At 39.9% G+C, this 21761-nt stretch overlaps 2 protein-coding genes across 4 annotated transcripts in view; one reads left to right on the forward strand and one right to left on the reverse strand.

Annotated features, from left to right (window-relative positions):
* Positions 1 to 8513, forward strand: part of LOC128687887 (probable RNA-binding protein CG14230) — an 88654-nt gene extending 80141 nt beyond the window's left edge. The window contains exons 8-9 of one of the 2 annotated variants that reach the window (XM_070083480.1): positions 3344 to 3472; positions 8163 to 8513. In XM_070083480.1, coding sequence (XP_069939581.1) covers positions 3344 to 3472; positions 8163 to 8353 — 320 coding nt within the window. In that variant the 3' untranslated portion in view covers positions 8354 to 8513. The remainder of the gene's footprint in view (positions 1 to 3343; positions 3473 to 8162) is intronic. The other variant, XM_070083481.1, reaches the window with a different exon arrangement.
* Positions 8514 to 8601: 88 nt separating this feature from the next.
* The window catches only part of LOC128687886 (uncharacterized), a 32124-nt gene continuing 18964 nt past the window's right edge, over positions 8602 to 21761 (reverse strand). The window contains exons 2-4 of one of the 2 annotated variants that reach the window (XM_070083484.1): positions 19351 to 20161; positions 18423 to 18876; positions 8602 to 9201 (exon numbers count right to left, since the gene is read on the reverse strand). In XM_070083484.1, the coding sequence (XP_069939585.1) occupies positions 18435 to 18876; positions 19351 to 20161 (1253 nt within the window). In that variant the 3' untranslated portion in view covers positions 8602 to 9201; positions 18423 to 18434. Of the gene's footprint in view, positions 9202 to 18023; positions 18877 to 19350; positions 20162 to 21761 lie in introns of those variants that run through there. The other variant, XM_070083483.1, reaches the window with a different exon arrangement.

Genomic DNA, 21761 nt, shown 5'->3' on the forward strand with positions numbered 1-21761 from the left:
AACATTAAAAACTTTGACAATCTCCCCTCCTCCCATCCCATCAATCATCACCAGATCTTCATAGGTAAGTGTCAATTATCTATTGTGTTTATTCTATTTTTATTATTGCTATTGTAATTATTCTATTGCATTAAACTTAATATTTCATGTGGTAAAAGTTTTTTTTTTCATACTTTTGGGTGTCTTTCACGGATTAATTTGATTTCCATTATTTCTTATGGGGAAAATTGATTCGCTTTCCAATAATTTTGCTTTACGATGAGCTCTCAGGAACGGATTAAGGACGTGAACCGGGGGTCCACTGTATACATATTATTATTAGTATGTACGTGATGTCACCGTGTGTGATGTCACCGTGGTTGTTTAATATATTTATAGATGGGGTTGTAAGAGAAGTAAATGCGAGGGTCTTGGCAAGAGGCGTGGAGTTAAAAGATAAAGAATCACACACAAAGTGGGAGTTGTCACAGTTGCTCTTTGCTGATGACACTGTGCTCTTGGGAGATTCTGAAGAGAAGTTGCAGAGATTGGTGGATGAATTTGGTAGGGTGTGCAAAAGAAGAAAATTGAAAGTGAATACAGGAAAGAGTAAGGTTATGAGGATAACAAAAAGATTAGGTGATGAAAGACTGGATATCAGATTGGAGGGAGAGAGTATGGAGGAGGTGAATGTATTCAGATATTTGGGAGTGGACGTGTCAGCGGATGGGTCTATGAAAGATGAGGTGAATCATAGAATTGATGAGGGGAAAAGGGTGAGTGGTGCACTTAGGAGTCTGTGGAGACAAAGAATTTTGTCCTTGGAGGCAAAGAGGGGAATGTATGAGAGTATAGTTTTACCAACGCTCTTATATGGGTGTGAAGCATGGGTGATGAATGTTGCAGCGAGGAGAAGGCTGGAGGCAGTGGAGATGTCATGTCTGAGGGCAATGTGTGGTGTGAATATAATGCCGAGAATTCGCAGTTTGGAAGTTAGTTGGAGGTGCGGGATTACCAAAACTGTTGTCCAGAGGGCTGAGGAAGGGTTGTTGAGGTGGTTCGGACATGTGGAGAGAATGGAGCGAAACAGAATAACTTCAAGAGTGTATCAGTCTGTAGTGGAAGGAAGGCGGGGTAGGGGTCGGCCTAGGAAAGGTTGGAGGGAGGGGGTAAAGGAGGTTTTGTGTGCGAGGGGCTTGGACTTCCAGCAGGCATGCGTGAGCGTGTTTGATAGGAGTGAATGGAGACGAATGGTTTTTAATACTTGACGTGCTGTTGGAGTGTGAGCAAAGTAACATTTATGAAGGGGTTCAGGGAAACCGGCAGGCCGGACTCGAGTCCTGGAGATGGGAAGTACAGTGCCTGCACTCTGAAGGAGGGGTGTTAATGTTGCAGTTTAAAAACTGTAGTGTAAAGCACCCTTCTGGCAAGACAGTGATGGAGTGAATGATGGTGAAAGTTTTTCTTTTTCGGGCCACCCTGCCTTGGTGGGAATCGGCCAGTGTGATAATAAAAAAAATAAAAAATGTACGTATTATAATAGTAATAATAATAATAATTACAGTGGACCCCCGCTTAACGATCACCTCCCAATGCGACCAATTATGTTAGTGTATTTATGTGTGTGTGTTTGTACATGTATGTTTGGGGGTCTGAAATGGGCTAATCTACTTCACAATATTCCTTATGGGAACAAATTCGGTCAGTACTGGCACCTGAACATACTTCTGGAATGAAAAAATATCGTAAACCGGGGGTCCACTGTATTATTATTAATTTAGGGAACTGGAGCACAGATCCAATTCCCTAGATCAAGGGACCTTCTCCAAGGAGCCTCACTTGAGGGGAAGGATGTACGTATCCTAAAATTTTGTTCATATCCAGAAGCAAAAAATCGACCGAGCAACGGTTCGTATCCTGAAAAGTTCGCATGGTAGGGCATTTGTAAGCCAAGGTTCCGCTGTACTAGTATTTTACTTTGAGAAATATAAATCTGAGTTAGGGAAATTAAAATAAAAACTATTTGTTATTATATATAGTATATACTGTACATATTATGAATTAACCCCATCTGTAAAACTAAAATAAAACATATGTATTTATGAAACATAACTGAAACACAAATAAAATAAAGTATGTGTGATTCTGTACAGTACAAATAAAAATATAATATTTTGTAATAGCTACACATTTTTAAATTTTATAATGAATTGTTCGGAAACCATGGAGACACAGTGCTGTGTATCAAATTGAGGAGTCGGAGTTTGATAAGTTAGTGGAGTCTCAGGGAGTAAGCCTGTGCATTTTTTTTTTTTTTTCCCCAACAAGTCGGCCGTCTCCCACCGAGGCAGGGTGACCCAAAAAAGAAAGAAAATCCCCAAAAAGAAAATATTTTCATCATCATTCAACACTTTCACCACACTCACACATTATCACTGTTTTTGCAGAGGTGCTCAGAATACAACAGTTTAGAAGCATACACATATAAAGATACACAACATATCCCTCCAAACTGCCAATATCCCAAACCCCTCCTTTAAAGTGCAGGCATTGTACTTCCCATTTCCAGGACTCAAGTCCGACTATATGAAAATAACCGGTTTCCTTGAATCCCTTCACTAAATATTACCCTGCTCACACTCCAACAGATCGTCAGGTCCCAAGTACCATTCGTCTCCATTCACTCCTATCTAACACGCTCACGCACGCTTGCTGGAAGTCCAAGCCCCTTGTCCACAAAACCTCCTTTACCCCTTCTCTCCAACCCTTTCGAGGACGACCCCTACCCCGCCTTCCTTCCCTTATAGATTTATATGCTTTCCATGTCATTCTACTTTGATCCATTCTCTCTAAATGACCAAACCACCTCAACCCCTCTTCTGCCCTCTGACTAATACTTTTATTAACTCCTCACCTTTTCCTAATTTCCACACTCCAAATTTTCTGCATAATATTTACACCACACATTGCCCTTAAACAGGACATCTCCACTGCCTCCAACCGTCTCCTCGCTGCTGCATTTACCACCCAAGCTTCACACCCATATAAGAGTGTTGGTACTACTATACTTTCATACATTCCCTTCTTTGCCTGTGCATATTTACAATGTATTTGAGGTAGGTTAAGATGGTTTTAAATATTATATTTAGTAGTGTTGAAGGACTCACAAAGGTATCGAGCAAGTATGAAGATTGTTCTGGTTTAGAATGTTTGCAGAGTACAGTATAGAAAATTTTGACTAGAAGATGTATTCCTGTTGATATTTAGTGAGTGTATACGAATATATAGGGAAAAAATGTCTACTTATTAAAGTGCAGTGGTAAGAAATGAAAAAAGGTACAAATTGGAATTTTTTTTTTTCTAGAGAGTGATGACACTGAAAATGAAAAATTGCCAGTTCAAGTAATAGTACCCCCTAAACCTGTCATACCTGCACAGCTTCAGGTCAAGAAGAAACCTTTCTTTATTCACTCAGATGATCCACTGATTGAAGGTTTGTTTTCTATATACTGAATGTATTACTTTTTAATTTACACAGGTTGTGATCTAGCTTATCACTTTACAAAATTATGTATTCCTGCCTATGCCAGGTACCATATGGTTTAAGTTTTTGCACTGCTTTGATGCCCATATAATAACTTGGTTAGATATTTTCATTTTAATTTTCCACTTTTTATAATTGTCAGATGTAATGATCTGTTACATGATTCGAGAGCAGATATTTTGTTTGTGAGGGCCTTTGGCCACTGAAAAAACAATGAAAATATGAACCTACATTAAACTTGCTACACACATTCACTGATCTTAGCTGATACATCAGTGGTTTAAATTAAAAAGAAAGAGTTTTTTCTAAAACCAGTTTCAAGCTAGAAACTAAATTTTCAAGGGAATGTTAGTTTTTTGGCAATATTTTAACTGGTCTTATTAAGCTTTCTTTAAAATTTAGGTAATTTTATTTTTGCCATTGACTTTTACTGCATAAATTAGCAAGTTACTGGTAGAATTACCAACAATATCTTAGGTAAAAGGACACAAGTGCAACCGATGTGACATTTTGTGGCAACATTTTGCTCTTCAGCTTGACAAAGCTCCTGGAGAGCAAAATGTTACCACAATAAAATGTCATATTAATTGCACTTGTGTCCTTTTACTTAACATATTTGTTTCTTAACCCTTTGAGGGTCGACAGGCCCTCTCCGAGACTCGTTCTCAGGGTCGGCCAAATTTAAAAAAAAAAAAAAAAAAATTTCTTATGAAAAGATAGAGAATCTTTTCCCGATCAAAATGACACTAAAAATATGAAATTTGATGGTAAAGTTACGGAATTATGCTCTCGCGAAGTTAGCGGTCTCGGCAATGTTTATGGATCGGTGATTTTGCTCACTTTGAGCCCCATTTTCGGCCAGTTCCTCTGTACTAGTCGACAAAAAAACATGAATATTTCGCTAGAACTCCATTTTTTCTATTGAATGAGTGCAAGAAACCACCCATTTACCAATTTCAACTATCCAGTACAGTGGTCAGAATTTAGCAATTTTGCCAATTTCACACAAATTTCAAAAGATGCCAATTTCCGAATAGGGTCCAGAACAAACAAGAAATACATTCCTGGCACTAAAATGACATTTCCTCTGTTCGTTAGTCACGTCTCAAGGCCCCTCTTACATTCTTTTGCTTTCCACTTTGAATTTTTATTCTCAAAAAAAATAGAAGATTTACTGTTATGCAGACTACTGCATTAGTGTAAAAAATGGTATGAATCATATTGGCGCACTTGCAAAAGAATATTAGACTCGCCAGTTGACGTGTATTGGACGCTTGGCATGATTTGTTTACTTTTGAACTTTGGTAAAAATCGAACATTTCTGCTAATTTGAGCACAATTTCAAGGTACTTTTCATTGTAAAACCAGTCAAAATCATCTCAATTTCTATGATATGCCTTCCATTCTATAAAATGAGACCAAGAAAACTAGAATACAACAATAAATACCATACGAAAATACAGTGCAAAGTCGCTGTTTTATTCCAAAAAAACGGTCAAAGTTTTTTTTTTCTCATTATGCACTGTGTGCTGCAGGATTTTTTTTATACCGTGCACACTGACCACATAGACCCATTCTTTCATATGGAGGCCTACCAGCTTTCTCCCACTAGATTTGAGGGCGCTAGAATTTAGGCGTACTAGTACGTCAAAAACCCTGGGTCGTAAGCCATACTAGTACGTCCGAAACCCTCAAAGGGTTAATTATTACTGTAGTTTTTTTTTTTTTCCAGTTATTTTCAGCAAGGGGGATATTTATTCATTCTCAATAAGTCATGCATGCTGTACATGATCATAATGTTGGGAAAAAAGGGCTTCTTCTAAATTTTTCTGTATATTAAAAAAGTGAAGGAAATTTTTAGTTGGATTGTTCAAATGTACTGTATGGATGTTAAGAAAGAACTAATAGTTAATGTTATGAATGAAAGGAAGTTGGATATCCTAGTACTTGAGTGACAAAGCTAAACTGGGTGGGAGAGTTTGAATAAGTTAGTTTAATATGTTTATTATGCACCCCATACCCGTCCTGTGGGCAGTAGTCAAAAGATTACAGAGGTACATAATTGGTCCAGGGACTGGACTCCAAAGTTTTGATAGCTGAGCAAGTTACATAGGTAATGAACTCACAATTTACTAAGGTAATGAACTCCAGGTAGGTCTAGTCACAATCATGACAAGTTACAAAGGTATTTACAGATTACAGAGGTATGTAATGGGTCCAGGGACTGGACCCCCAAAGTTTTGATAGCTGAACTAGGTACAAAGGTAATGAATCCTGTAAGAATGGTTACTTACGTTTATACATGGGTACAATCATGAACAAATTATATAGTAATGAGCAATTCACACTTCTACACCCGGTCACAACTGTAATGAGTTATTGGTGCAAATATTGATTGTTTGAATAAGGAGGAGTAAATGACAAAGAACGTTGTCCATGGAAGCAAAGAGAGGAATGTATGAGAACAGTTATACCAACATTCTTATATGGGTATGAAGCACGAGTGGTGAATGTTGCAAGAAGGAGAAGGCTGAAGGCAGTGGAGATGTCATGTCTGAGGGCAGTGTGTGGTGTGAACATAATGCAGAGAATCTGTAGTTTGGAAATTAGGAGGGGTGCAGGGTTACCAAAAGTATTATCCAGAGGGCTGAGGAGGGGTTGTTGAGGTGGTTCGGACATTCAGAGAGGATGGAATGAAATAAAATTTGGGGAGCTTATAAATCTGTAGTGGAAGGAAGGTTGGGTAGGGGTTGGCCTAGGAAAGGTTGGAGAGAGGGGGTAAAGGAGGTTTTGTGTGTGAGGGGCTTGGACTTTCAGCAGGCATGCATGAGCATGTTAGATAGGAGTGAGTGGAGACAAATGGTTTTTAGGACTTTATGTGCTGTTGGAGTGTGAGCAAGGTAACATTTATGAAGGGATGCAGGGAAACTGGCAGGCCAGACTTGAGTCCTGGAGGTGAGAAGTACAGTGCCTTTACTCTGAAGGAGGGGTGTTAATGTTGCAGTTTTATAACTGTAGTGTAAGTGCACCTCTGGCAAGACAGTGGAGTAAATGATGAAAGTTTTTCTTTTTCAGGTCACCCTGGCTTGGTGGGAAATGGCCAATGTGTTAATAAAAAAAAAAATGAGATAGGTGTACCTGTGAGAATGAGAGCTAAAGGTGGAGCATTGTTAATGTTTAATAAAAAATTGCACAGCTTAAGACCATTTTTTTGTCACCTCATCAGCCATCTCCCACCGAGGCAGGGTAACTCAAAAAAGAAAGCCTTTCACCCTCATTCAACACTTTCACCATCATTCACACATAATCATTGTCTTTGCAGAGGTATGCAGATACGACAGTTCAGATGTTACTCCAAACAAATATCCCAAACCCTTCATTTAAAGTGCCAGACTCAGGTTCATCTGTTTCCCTGAATCCCTTCACAAAATATTACCCTGCTAACACTCCAATAGCTCATCAAGTCCCAGAAACCATTAGTCTCCACTCCTATCTAACATGTTCACACATGCCTGCTGTATGTCCAAGCCCCTTCCACACAAAACCTCTTGTACCCTCTTCCTCCATCCTTACCTAGGATGACCCCTACCCATCCTTTCCTCCACTATAGGTTTATACACCCTCCAAGTCATCCTATTTTGCTCCATACTCTCTGAATGACCAGACCACCTTAACTCCTCAGCCCTCTGAATAATATTTTCATTAACTCCACACCTCCTCTTAATTTCCACACTATGAATTCTCTGCATAATATTTACACCACACATTGCCCTGAGACACAACATCTCCACTGCATCCAGCTTAATTAGCTGGATGCAAGTCGGCCATCTCCCACCAAGGCAGGGTGGCCCAAAAAAGAAAGAAAATCCCCAAAAAGAAAATACTCTCATCATCATTCAGCACTTTCGCCTTACACATAATCACTTTTTCCAGAGGTGCTCAGAATGCAACAGTTTAGAAGCATATACATATAAAGATACACAACATATCCCTCCAAACTGCTCACACTCCAACAGCTCGTCAGGTCCCAAATACCCTTCGTCTCCATTCACTCCTATCACGCACGCTTGCTGGAGGTCCAAGCCCCTCGCCCATAAAACCTCTTTTACCCCCTCCCTCCAACCTTTTCGAGGATGACCCCTACCCCGCCTTCCTTCCCCTTCAGATTTATACGCTCGCCATGTCATTCTACTTTGATCCATTCTCTCTAAATGACCAAACCACCTCAACAACCCCAGGGAGGTACTTCCGTCCTGCCAAGCGAGTGTAAAATTAAAGCCTGTAATTGTTTTACATGATAGTAGGATTGCGGGTGTCTTTTGTCTGTCTCACATATATGCAGGATTACAGGTACGTCTTGCTACTTCTACTTACACTTAGGTCACACTACACATACATGTACACGTTTATTTATACACACTCATCTGAGTTTTCTTTGATTTTATCTTAATAGTTTTTGTTCTTATTACTTTTCCTTTTATATCCATGGGGAAGTGGAATAAGAATCTTTCCTCCGTAAGCCATGCATGTTGTAAAAGTCAACTAAAATGCCGGGAACAATGGGCTAGTAACCCCTTTTCCTGTAATAATTACTAAAAAGAATAAGAAGCTTAATATTTTTGCATATTTCTCATTTCAGATGCTATAGCATGGATGGCTCAGTCACTCACATGTGAAGTAGAAAAGGAGTTTATAAAAATACAACCTCAGCTTAGGTCCCTTTACAAGATCCGATCCCAGAGAGCCATGAAGGAATCGAGATTTTCAAGAGGTCGTGGCCGTGGTCAAGCAAGAGGTGGTAGAGGCATAGGGAGAGGAGCTCCATACTAGGATCATAGGTGGAGGGAAAATAAGTGGAAAAAATAAGTAAAATATGAAATAACTATATTATTGAAGAAATAATTCAGATCACATTGTTACTCATTTACAGCTAATGAAGTTTATTACAGATTTTAGTATTTCTCAGATTCGAAATAAAAGAATAAAAATTTTTGTTTTTTTATTATTGTATTCTGATAGTCATAATAATATTTAAATTTGTGTTTGAAGTGAGATAGCATCTTGCAGCAGGTGGTTTTAATCAGATATACTGAATCTTCGGATATTTATGTCAAGTGCAAGTGAAAAAAATTAGGCAAATATTTAACAAGAAAATGAAATGGTGATAGTTTTATAAAAAATTAAGAGTGCTAACCTATCAAGGGAGTGCATTACTGACATTGAAGGACTCTTGATTCAAATAATTGGAGCTATCCTCCCCTCCTTTAACTCAAACGTGATTGCCTCTCATTCCCCAGACACAATATGATCCATTTTGGTTTAGTACATTTTTTGTTAATGGATGACCCCTACAGTTAATTATTACATCCATGTGTGGATCATTGAACTAAAAGGGTGAAAAAGTACCTGTGTAAATGGGAGGCAATCAGATTCAAGGAAGCCAAGGTTATATCCAATCCCTTTGATCAGTAACTCTTTACCGACATCAAGGAGCCTCCTTTGAGAAGCCCCTATGATTTAGCACCTCGCTATAATATAAAACTGCCACTACTAATAATTCTTTCTGAAGAATAAACTATTTCGCAGGGAGCGGTGAATCTCAATCCAAGGAAGAGGACAGGTTCAATTCTTTTGGTCAAGAATTCTTCACCAACATCAGGGAACCTTTCTTGAGGGATCTAAAAAGCAAAGAATACACAACTGAAAAGTTCTAGTGGACTTAAATTATTGATAGAAACCTGCCATAATGGTAATTAGCAGTAAAATAATTAAGAAGGAACATTGAAAGTTTTTTAAAAATTCAAAGATGAAAAAAAGAGGCTTACCAATAGATTGTGGCAAGCCGTACTCTTACCCCTACTCATTGAACACAATAGGCCCACATTGTCATTTCACCGAGCCGTGTCTGATATCATTGTAAACTGTTACATACTAACAGTTCAACATCTCGACAATGTCCCTATTATTGAATACCAAAAGTTGATTTCAGAGGATTCCATAAATTGACAAATGAGGCTCATCCATTCTTTCTGTTGATGTCTATCCCTTAACACCAGCACCTCTTCCTCCCATCTCTTACTCTTTACTCCTACCATGCAGTGCTTTTAATCAATGAAATAATAATGGTATTACATTAATTTTGGAATGCCTTACTTGATGCAGACCATGTACGTGTATCTGGTTTATGCAGAGGTCGGTTCATTTTTATGATCCACCTGGAGGAATGCTTACCAGTACTGAAGAAAGTTTCAGTGGCTTCTGTGCAAGGGTTTGAATTGTTTGCCTGATCATACTGAGACCACTGAAGACATTTCTTTCAGTGACAATCTCTGTTTCTTGGAATATCAAGTTCTTTCTGTATTTTTAGAATTTTGGTAGTACAAGGGGATCCTAGGATGATCCTCACCACTTCATTCTGTAATTTTTCCACCTTTCCAAGCTCTAGTCTGGCACAAGAGCAAGTAGTGGCATGACATAATCAACCAATGATGCACAAATAACCCCACACATAAATAGAAACTTACAATGATGTTTCAGTTCAACGTGGACCATTATTTTTTTTTTATTATCACAATGGCCGATTCCCACCAAGGCAGGGTGGCCCGAAAAAAAACTTTCACCATCATTCACTCCATTATTGTCTTGCCAGAAGGGTGCTTTACACTACAGTTTTTAAACTGCAACATTAACACCCCTCCTTCAGAGTGCAGGCACTGTACTTCCCATCTCCAGGACTCAAGTCCGGCCTGCCAGTTTCCCTGAACCCCTTCATAAATGTTACTTTGCTCACACTCCAACAGCACGTCAAGTATTAAAAACCATTTGTCTCCATTCACTCCTATCAAACACGCTCACGCATGCCTGCTGGAAGTCCAAGCCCCTCGTACACAAAACCTCCTTTACCCCCTCCCTCCAACCTTTCCTAGGCCGATTCCTACCCCGCCTTCCTTCCACTACAGACTGATACACTCTTGAAGTCACTCTGTTTCACTCCATTCTCTCTACATGTCCGAACCACCTCAACAACCCTTCCTCATCCCTCTGGACAACAGTTTTGGTAATCCCACACCTCCTCCTAACTTCCAAACTACGAATTCTCTGCATTATATTCACACCACACATTGCCCTCAGACATGACATCTCCACTGCCTCCAGCCTTCTCCTCGCTGCAACATTCATCACCCATGCTTCACACCCATATAAGAGCGTTGGTAAAACTATACTCTCATACATTCCCCTCTTTGCCTCCAAGGACAAAGTTCTTTGTCTCCACAGACTCCTAAGTGCACCACTCACTCTTTTTCCCTCATCAATTCTATGATTCACCTCATCTTTCATAGACCCATCCGCTGACACGTCCACTCCCAAATATCTGAATACATTCACCTCCTCCATACTCTCTCCCTCCAATCTGATATCCAATCTTTCATCACTTAATCTTTTTATCCTCACAACCTTACTCTTTCCTGTATTCACTTTTAATTTTCTTCTGTTGCACACCCTACCAAATTCATCCACCAATCTCTGCAGCTTCTCTTCAGAATCTCCCAAGAGCACGGTGTCATCAGCAAAGAGCAACTGTGCCAACTCACACTTTGTGTGATTCTTTATCTTTTAACTCCACGCCTCTTGCCAAGACCCTCGCATTTACTTCTCTTACAACCCCATCTATAAATATATTAAACAACCACGGTGACATCACACATCCTTGTCTAAGGCCTACTTTTACTGGGAAATAATTTCCTTCTTTCCTACATACTCTAACTTGAGCCTCACTATCCTCGTAAAAACTCTTCACTGCTTTCAGTAACCTACCTCCTACACCATACACCTGCAACATCTGCCACATTGCCCCCCTATCCACCCTGTCATACGCCTTTTCCAAATCCATAAATGCCACAAAGACCTCTTTAGCCTTATCTAAATACTGTTAACTTATATGTTTCACTGTAAACACCTGGTCCACACACCCCTTACCTTTCCTAAAACCTCCTTGTTCATCTGCTATCCTATTCTCTGTCTTACTCTTAATTCTTTCAATAATAACTCTACCATACACTTTACCAGATATACTCAACAGACTTATCCCCCTATAATTTTTGCACTCTCTTTTGTCCCCTTTGCCTTTATACAAAGAAACTATGCATGCTCTCTGCCAATCCCTAGGTACCTTACCCTCTTCCATACATTTATTAAATAATTGCACCAACCACTCCAAAACTATATCCCCACCTGCTTTTAACATTTCTATCTTTATCCCATCAATCCCTCACGAACTTCCCCCACACTCACAACTGGCTCTTCCTCACTCCTACAAGATGTTATTCCTCCTTGCCCTATACACAAAATCACAGCTTCCCTATCTTCATCAACATTTAACAATTCCTCAAAATATTCCCTCCATCTTCCCAATACCTCTAACTCTCCGTTTAATAACTCTCCTCTCCTATTTTTAACTGACAAATCCATTTGTTCTGTAGGCTTCCTTAACTTGTTAATCTCACTCCAAAACTTTCTTATTTTCAACAAAATTTGTTGATAACATCTCACCCACTCTCTCATTTGCTCTCTTTTTACATTGCTTCACCACTCTCTTAACCTCTCTCTTTTTCTCCATATACTCTTCCCTCCTTGCATCACTTCTACTTTGTAAAAACTTCTCATATGCTAACTTTTTCTCCCTTACTACTCTCTTTACATCATTCCACCAATCGCTCCTCTTCCCTCCCGCACCCACTTTCCTGTAACCACAAACTTCTGCTGAACACTCTAACACTACATTTTTAAACCTACCCGTACCTCTTCGACCCCATTGCCTATGCTCTCATTAGTCCATCTATCCTCCAATAGCTGTTTATGTCTTGCCTTAACTGCCTCCTCTTTTAGTTTATAAACCTTCACCTCTCTTCCCTGATGCTTCTATTCTCCCTGTATCCCATCTACCTTTTACTCTCAGTGTAGCTACAACTAGAAAGTGATCTGATATATCTGTGGCCCCTCTATAAACATGTACATCCTGAAGTCTACTCAACAGTCTTTTATCTACCAATACATAATCCAACAAACTACTGTCATTTCGCCCTACATCATATCTTGTATACTTATTTATCCTCTTTCTTGAAATATGTATTACCTATAACTAAACCCCTTTCTATACAAAGTTCAATCAAAGGGCTCCCATTATCATTTACACCTGGCACCCCAAACTTACCTTCCACACCCTCTCTAAAAGTTTCTCCTACTTTAGCATTCAGGTCCCCTACCACAATTACTCACTCACTTGGCTCAAAGGCTCCTATACATTCACTTAACATCTCCCAAAATCTCTCTCTCCTCTACATTCCTCTCTTCTCCAGGTGCATACACGGTTATTATGACCCACTTTTCGCATCCAACCTTTACTTTAATGCACATAATTCTTGAATTTACACATTCATATTCTCTTTTCTCCTTCCATAACTGATCCTTCAACATTACTGCTACCCCTTCCTTTGCTTTAACTCTCAGATACTCCAGATTTAATCCCATTTATTTCCCCCCACCGAAACTCCCCTACCCCCTTCAGCTTTGTTTTGCTTAGGGCCAGGACATCCAACTTCTTTTCATTCATAACATCAGCAATCATCTGTTTCTTGTCATCCGCACTACATCCACGCACATTCAAGCATCCCAGTTTTATAAAGTTTTACTTCTTCTCTTTTTTAGTAAATGTCTACAGGATAAGGGGTTACTAGCCCATTGCTCCCGGCATTTTAGTCGCCTCATACGACACGCATGGCTTACGGAGGAAAGATTCTTTTCCACTTCCCCATGGACAATAGAAGAAATAAAGAAGAACAAGAGCTATTTAGAAAAAGGAGAAAAACCTAGATGTATGCATATATATATGCATGTGCATGTCTGTGAAGTGTGACCAAAGTGTAAGGAGTAGCAAGATATCCCTGTTATCTAGCATGTTTATGAGACAGAAAAAGAAACCAGCAATCCTACCATCATGCAAAACAGTTACAGGTTTCTGTTTCACAGTCATCTGGCAGGACGGTAGTACTTCCCTGGGTGGTTGCTGTCTACTAACCTACTACCATTAACTAGTCAAAAAGAAGTACGAAGTGAAGGGAGCCAGAATATATACGAGAAGAGCAGGATGACAGTAGCTTAACGAGAGGAGGGAGTAGTACGAGTGCTAGTAGTAGTGGTGGTAGAAAAAAGTGCCACAGTGGTAGATGTGGTAATATGACGGCAGTAGTGGTAGTGAAAAAGGGGAGAGGGTGGAGATTTACAGAAGAGATAGCATAGAGATGATCTCTCCTCACTTAACGATGGAGTTCTGTTCCCAAGAGTAGGTCAGTAAACAAATTGGTTGTTAAATGAGGAGCACACTATACTGGTAGTGGGTGTGTGTCAGCTATCTTTAGATATTATTTTAATGTCACCTTTGCACCATTTATAACATTTTTAGTATATTTTTACATTGCATTGCAACCCACTATTGTATATACACAATCTCAATGTACTGTTTGCAAAGACATTAAATAAATAAATAAAGTGTACTGTATATTGTAACAAACAGAATAAAGGAAATCAGGTCTAATATATTATGTATGCATACTGGTCAGAGAGCTGGTTGTAAGTCAAAGAAGCCATTAAACAAGTACGTCGTTAAGTGAGGAGAGCCTGCAGTAGTAGAAGTAATAGCAGAGGTAATCTAAGAACAAAAAAAAGAGGAAAGCTGAAGAAAAACACTTAATCTTGCTCCTTCCATCAAGTTCAAAACTGAATGGGAATCTACTCTGCTTCCTTTCCTGGTTGTACATGTCCACTGCTCAGCTGCAGGCAGTGCTCATCATAAGCTAATGAACAGTGGCATGTACATTTGTGCTTTCTTTACCAAGAAAATTGTTTTTATTTCTCTTTCTCCATGCCCTTTGCATTTGTGGCCCTCAATTTCTTGACTCGGATATTTCCATTTTTCACACTTCATTCTCTTGCCTTGGCTATCCTTCCAAACTTCCCTCTCCAATTCTCTACTCCCTTCTTTGCCTTTCCTGTATTTCTAGTCTCCCAGTCTCTAGTCTCTTCATTCCTTAGGCCTCAAACTTACTTTTTGCCAAACTAATGCCCTTTGTAATAATGTACCTTGTATCTCCTGCCACTGATGCTTCCAGAATATACATAATTTCCTACTTCTCTTGTCCTTTCCGACATTAATCCGTTCCCGAGAGATCATCGTTAGCTGAATTAATTTTCCCCATAAGAAAAAATGGAAATCCAATTAATCCGTTCCAGACAGCCAAAAGTATTAAAAAAAAAATTTCATGAAATATACATTTCCCTACAAAGAAAACAATGAGACATGCACAATAACTATATAAATAAATGTTAAAATGACACTTACCTTTATTGAAGAGAATTGACAAGTGATGAGACTTTCTTGAACACTGGGATTTTCAGAGTGATACACGAGTAAAGGCTTCACTTTGCAATCCCCACTAGCAATACAACAAAACAAAGTTAGCCTGTGTTATTGCTGTTCTTACTGCTGAACAGAGGTTTATTGCCGATGAAGGTAGCGTAGGTAGCAATGATACGGCCGTGGACTAGTTTGGCTTTAATTGGATAGGAGTGAGTACACAACGGGCAGTGTGAGGAAGTGACCGCAAGCCAGTCCGTGGAGGGGGAGCACTTGTGTGTCAAGTCAGTCGGCCTAGGAGTGAGGGCCGGTGGGCTCAGCCTCCCACTGACGTGGGTGAGCCTACAGAGGGCAGCACCTAAAATGCCGCGAAATATGAACTAAGCTGGCAGACAGCAGGGGCTGTCTGTGCAGACAGTACAGGCTGTCTACACCTGTCTTTCATAGGCTTGTGTCCTGGGAGTGCCTTTTCCTCCTGAGTAATGTAGGTCCTGTTTGGCATTTTCTTCCAGAACAGGCCTGTTTTGTCACAATTGTTGGGGTTGGGATTTTTCAGCTTTGCCATGCCTTATTACACTGGCATTTTTTCCTGTTCACCTGGGTGTTAGTCGACTGGTGTGGGTCGCATCCTGGGGGACAAGATTAAGGACCCCAATGGGTCCTCAATGACTCACTGACTTCCTTGGGTTACCTTGGATGGCTAACCCTCTGGGGTTAATTGTTTCTCGTTAAGCCACACCAACAACAGTCTCTCCACATCTTCGAGTAGTACAGCTGACTGTGGTACAGCAGCAGCTGACCGTCGTATGATAGTATTTCGATAGTATTTCTCACCCTTTTTACCACAGGGTTGGCACTAGAAGCTTTCTTTGGGCCCATGGTGGCTTATTTAGCAGTTACAAGGACTATAAACAATGGAATAATACAAAATGTATCGAATGTATGCATGAAACCAGCCACCCTAGCTTGTAAACAATGATGGCAGGGCAGCTGAGGCACTTAGGCTGGACGGACAGGTTCAGGACAAATCACGTTGGGCAAGTTTTTTATCATTAGCCAGGCCAAAATTTTTACGCTCAAACGCTTCGTTGGGCAGATTTAACGTTATGCGATGCATTCGTTAACCAAAGGTCCACTGTATTAGCCTTGCTGACACTAATAATGCTCTTTTTTATCATGTTAGAGATCATGGTCATCCTATTAACTGGTCTTCAGCCAGAACTGTCTACCCTTCATAGACGCTGTCTTGCTGAAGCATCCCTCGTGAACAACATTCCTAGTATGAATGGTTTTCTCTCTAGATACCTTCCTTTCCCATTACATTGTCAAATGCTCCAAACTTCAGAACACTCATGACTTGGTCTGATCTTTATCTCCTGCTCTCCATACTATTGTCTTTGCCTTTCCTGACTTCTGCCTGAATGGGTTCTGTCTTTTTTTTTTTTTTTTGCTGGGATTTGGGTTTATCCCTCATGGGCCATTAGCTGTCCTAAAGTGCTCCTCTTTTCTCCACTATTACCTGCACTACTACCTGCACTATTACCTCTGCTATTACTTGTACTGCTATTTCTTTGCTAAGTCTTCACCCTCTTCCCCCTTTTTTCACTACCACTACATTCGTATTGCCACCTCTACCGTTATTGCACTACTTTTTCTACTATTACTACTACCACCACTTTTACACTAATCCTCTTGTTACACTACTCCCATCCCCATCCCCATCCCCATCCCCCCCCCCTCTTGTATATATTCTGCTTCCCTTCCCTTGGCGCTTCTGTGTGACTAGTTAATGGTCCATATCAGACCGAAATGTAATAAGTTTTTCTGTATATTGGTCATTTGTGTATTGTTTCAATTATGGTATGGTGTCTTTTTATTGTTTATCAACCAATGATCTATTATTATGATAATCAAAAAGAAGCACTAAACCCATTAGGATCATACATCGCTGCCACCAATGATCTAATGTAAGCAAAATACATCATTTTCACAATTTTAACATTAGCATCATACCTGGGAGGAAAACCCACCTTTGTACTGGACAAAATCTTATTACAAAGTCTTGTTACACCAAGTCGAAGTAGTGGGACCGCAAAGCCAAGATGCCTTTGTGGAAAAAGCTACTTATGTACAGTTCAGGATATTTATTAAAGGAGACGTTTTGCCAAGAGTGGTTTCTTCAGTCCTAATACAGAGATAACTAAGAACCAGTATATATAGTGGCAGGAGTCAAAGGCCAGGCTACAGGGGGGGGGGGGGGTAATAGCAGTACAACCGTGGTGAAATGGGTGGCGTTTAAAAAGGGCCTGTTCACATTTTTACAATGGTCTCCAGAATGGATCAGCACTGTATGACCCTTGTGAGGGTGCCATGTGTGCCCTGAAAGACAAGTGTCAGGGGCCCAAGACTGTTCAACTTCCTCTCAGTATACATAAGGGGGATTACCAAAAGACCCCTGGCTGTCTTCAAGAAGGCACTGGACAGGCACCCAAAGTCAGCACCTGACCAGACGGGCTGTGGTTCGTACATCAGTTTGCGTGTGGCCAGCAGTTAACAGCCTAGTTGATCAGACCCTGATCCACCACGAGGCCTGATCTCAGACCAAGCTGCAGGGGCGTTGACCCCCGAAACCCTCTCCAGGTATACTCCAGGTAAGTCCTCAAACTTAACCCATCTCACCACTGGCGAATGGGTTACGCTAAACTACCAACGTATACAGACTAAGATGACATCACATATAGAATGCTCCTTGTTATGCAGAGAGTTTTGGGCAAATTATGTTTTATCCCCAGGATGCGACCCACACCAGTCAGCTAACACCCAGGTACCTATTTACTGCTAGGTGAACAATGACAGCAGAAGTCTTAAGGAAACACGTTCAAGTGTTTCTACCCATACCGGAAATCGAACCATGGACCTCAGTGAGTGAGTTAAGTGCGCTAGCATTTAAATTAATCAAGACTGAACAGCTTTCTAGGCTGATGGGTTTGATTACCTTAAAATTACTACATGTTTTTCACTGTCTCCATTAATTTTCTTTGTACTGGATTGATAAAGCCACTCCATGGCGAAACGTTGACAAGAAATACCCAGGTTTTACACACGTCTTATTTGTCTCTGTTTTGGGTGGCTTTAATCAAAAACCTTACTGAAATCCAAGTACTGTAGATAACATCATACTTTTGGGCGAGCCACCTAGCAGCGAATATGTACATGGGTGTTAATCACCTATTATCTGTGGCATCCTGGGAAAAAGTGGGTAGTGGTAGCATATTCATAGATAAGACTGAGCTTGGAGATGAGCTGAGGTAGGGAAACAGCTCTTAGCCTGTAAATTCAGCGGGGTAATAAATATATTTTTGAAGTTAGTGTTGGGGTAAATTGCAGCCGTAAGACCCACATGAAATCAATAGGCTTTAATTTAAGCAAAGAAATCAGATAATGCCAATTTACTGAGAAAATTATGAAAGTTGTTAATAATATTCATACCTCTTTGTCACTTCACGTTAAATTCAATTCTTTGAATATAGACAGGAAACGGGGCTGAAAATTGTTGTATTTCTGAATCATTGTTATCATACTGCTTTGTTGGGTGTTGCTGAAGGTTTTTTGGTCGACGTAACTGTCCATGTCCGGGATCTCATCCTCTTCTGCTACAATGATCGGCAGTTTACAGATGGCCGCAACGACTCCATAAAGAAACTTGGCTTTGTATTCGTCCTGCAGTTCCTTGTAAGTAAAGGGAATAGCTTTCCCACTGGCTTTTAGCACATTACTAAAGGAGGCAAAGTAAATGAAGAGCAAACGATCCAGATGAGTCTTCCTGTCGTGTGAACTGAGGCAGGTGTAAAAGAACTCAGCTATGTCAGTGGCTAGAGATGCTACATAACACATCTGGAAGTCCAAAATCCGTACATCTACTGGGTCACCTGGTTCATCGTACCTGTAGGGGTAACAAACCGAATATGTCCACATCACTAACTGCTGTTGTAGCTCTCGCGATGAAGTAAAAAAAAAAATATTGCCGACATTCTCATGACAAATTCTTTTATTTGAATATGAATAACGATATACACTGCAGTGATTCTCAACCAGGGGTAAATTTACCACTTGGAGGTAAAAAATTATATGGCAAGGGGTAAATATTTGATGTACCTGATAAATGAATAATTAAATTAAATTTCTCTGAACTTGTTTTTGTCCCTTTATGATGGCGATAATTTTTTTTGTATGGAAGGGGGTAAATGGAGAAATACATCAAGCCGAGGGGGGTTATTGGAGGAAAAGTTGAGAATCCCTGATTTCCAGTTCATATTTGTGCTAGCTACTTTTAAGTTTGTATGGTTTTGAGTATAACATTTGGAGTAGCACAATGGGGTACCAAGAACCTTAATACCGCTTCGTACTTTGATCTTACCTGAAAAGAAAATTGTTGTTGACAAGATCAAAGTGACATACTGAAGAGAATGGCGGTGTTGTGGTTGTGTGCTCCTTAAACATATTGAGGACTCGTGGTTTAATGCTCTCTACCCACTCAGCTGCTCTTCCGTATCCGTCCACTGTTTCTAATAAAACTCTCGCGTTATCTAAACTATCAGCCATGACTACGCGATAAGTCTCTCCTGATTTAGGCTTGTAATTGGACCAGTGCAAGAAAAGGTAGTCATATTTAAGATGAAAATCTTGTGATTCTGCAGCCTGGAGCAGGAATGATGAAGCATGGAATCTAGCCATTTCTTGTAGGACAACTGTTGCATGGGAAATATCCATAGTCTTTCTACGATCGTATTTTTGGAATCCTTGGGCCCGTAGATCTTCCTGGAGAATAATTTCCTTATCTTGCTGCAAACTAGCAAAGAAACACCGAGGAATTTTCAGTGCATCAAGACCTCCATTTTTCAGTTGGGATGTTAAGGCAGGTTCAATTTCATTATAAAATCTTATTTCTTTTTTAAACGCCATCCGCATAAAATCTGTCCAGTTTTCTCCTCTAAGCGGGTTTAACTTTGCTATATAATTAGTTCTTTCTTTTTTACCATTTTGTGAAAATTCCACTTGAACACAAATTACGAATGAGGTAGCGTTTTCTCCTGCTTCGATGAACTTCTGTAAAGACCATGATATTAGCTGAGCAGAAACTCCTCTGTCTGCTGTAAGTGCTGCTAACACATGCTCTTCCTTGATCAAACTTTGAGGCATCACTGCTTTTCCTCCATCACTGTCAGGCACTGAAAGTTTAAATAAATCGGGTATTAACTTCAACAGTGTAACTGAACATTCATCATGGCTGTCAAAAAAGAGGGTGCTTTACATATTTGATTATTGAAGTGAAATTTAGAATAAAAATCCAATTTCCTCTAAGGAATTACAATTATGGTGGTTATTAAGGACCAAAAATAGCTTCTTTGTGAACGGTGGTGCCATCAGACAAAGGTGAAGTAACTGAAGTAAGAAGATTTGAAAGCAGAGTGGATCTGCCAACTTATAAACCTTACACTCAAATTATGATGAACAGTTAGTGGTGTACAGTATTCAAATGCAGAACTGAGAAACTCATAAGCAGCAATAAAGTAAGGATGGGCAGAACCAGTTATAGTTAGATAAAATGCAAAGCAATTTACCAGCATACATCTACAAGATTAACATCACGAGTTTCCTATTCACATTGAGTCCATTATAGACTATGCCAATAATTTAAGTGAAAACATTCTAAAAAAGATACAACTGTCTTTAATGGAGGATAATTATTAAGGTGCCTGATGTTAACAATCAAGAGATTATTATTATTATTATAAAAAAGAAGAACAATCTAGAAAGGGAAATAAGAAAATTTTAGACAATTTGAAAAATAAAATTTAAGTTTGAAGTATAAGGTGAATACTTGCTGAGGTTCTTCCTGCTCCAAGAATCACAAAGTCTATTACTTACATTAGCGGCAGAAAGAAAATGTCGAGAAAGGCTCTTACTTGACTGGCTTTGCCTAATTTCTTAAAGTATCAATCAAATCTCCAGGCCAAGTACCAGCCATCTCATGCTCAGCCTATAAAGTGAAAATAGCCCTTCCCGACCAGGCTGTGAAAATTTACACAAGTGTACAGTACCTAATCATTTAATTAGTTAACATTTATTATGAGGAAAATTAATTTAAACAAACGATTGCAAATGAAACCCATGATCACCTTTAAAAAATTCACAACACTGTTTTGTGAAAAATTTAGTATTTTTTTTATCTATTATGCACTCCATGCCCATCCAGTGGGTTGTAGTCAAGATTATTATTAAGGGGGAAGCGCTAAACCCGTAGGATTATACAGTGCCTGGGGGGGATGTGGAAGGCATTCAGGCTTAATTCGGGGAACTATAGCACAGATCCAATTCCCTAAATCAAGAGCCCCTCACCAACATCAAGGAACCTTCTCTGAGGGGCTGTAGTCAAGAGATTAAAAAAAAGATGGATCATATTTGATTAAAACCCTCTTTTTGTTGACCCATATCTTAAATCCTGCATACTTCCGGTTTTAGGTAGTAGGTTGGTAGACAGCAACCACCCAGGGGGGTACTACCGTCCTGCCAAGTGAGTGTGAAACAAACCTGTGACTGTTTTACATGGTAGGATTGCTGGTGTCCTTTTTTTCTGTCTCAAACATGTAAGATTTCAGGTACGTCTTGCTGTCATGTAGGGGGGGGGTATGGGAACGTACGGGTAATTGGGAATAAGGGAGTCGGTAGGCAGGAGAGGCGAGTCGAGCGACGCGTGACGGAGGTAGATAATGTGAGGTCACTGGTGATTACACCTTCAAACCATACCACGGGCGGGATTGAACCCGC

Source organism: Cherax quadricarinatus, chromosome 10 (assembly GCF_038502225.1).
Source record: "Cherax quadricarinatus isolate ZL_2023a chromosome 10, ASM3850222v1, whole genome shotgun sequence".
Classification (NCBI taxonomy): domain Eukaryota; kingdom Metazoa; phylum Arthropoda; class Malacostraca; order Decapoda; family Parastacidae; genus Cherax; species Cherax quadricarinatus.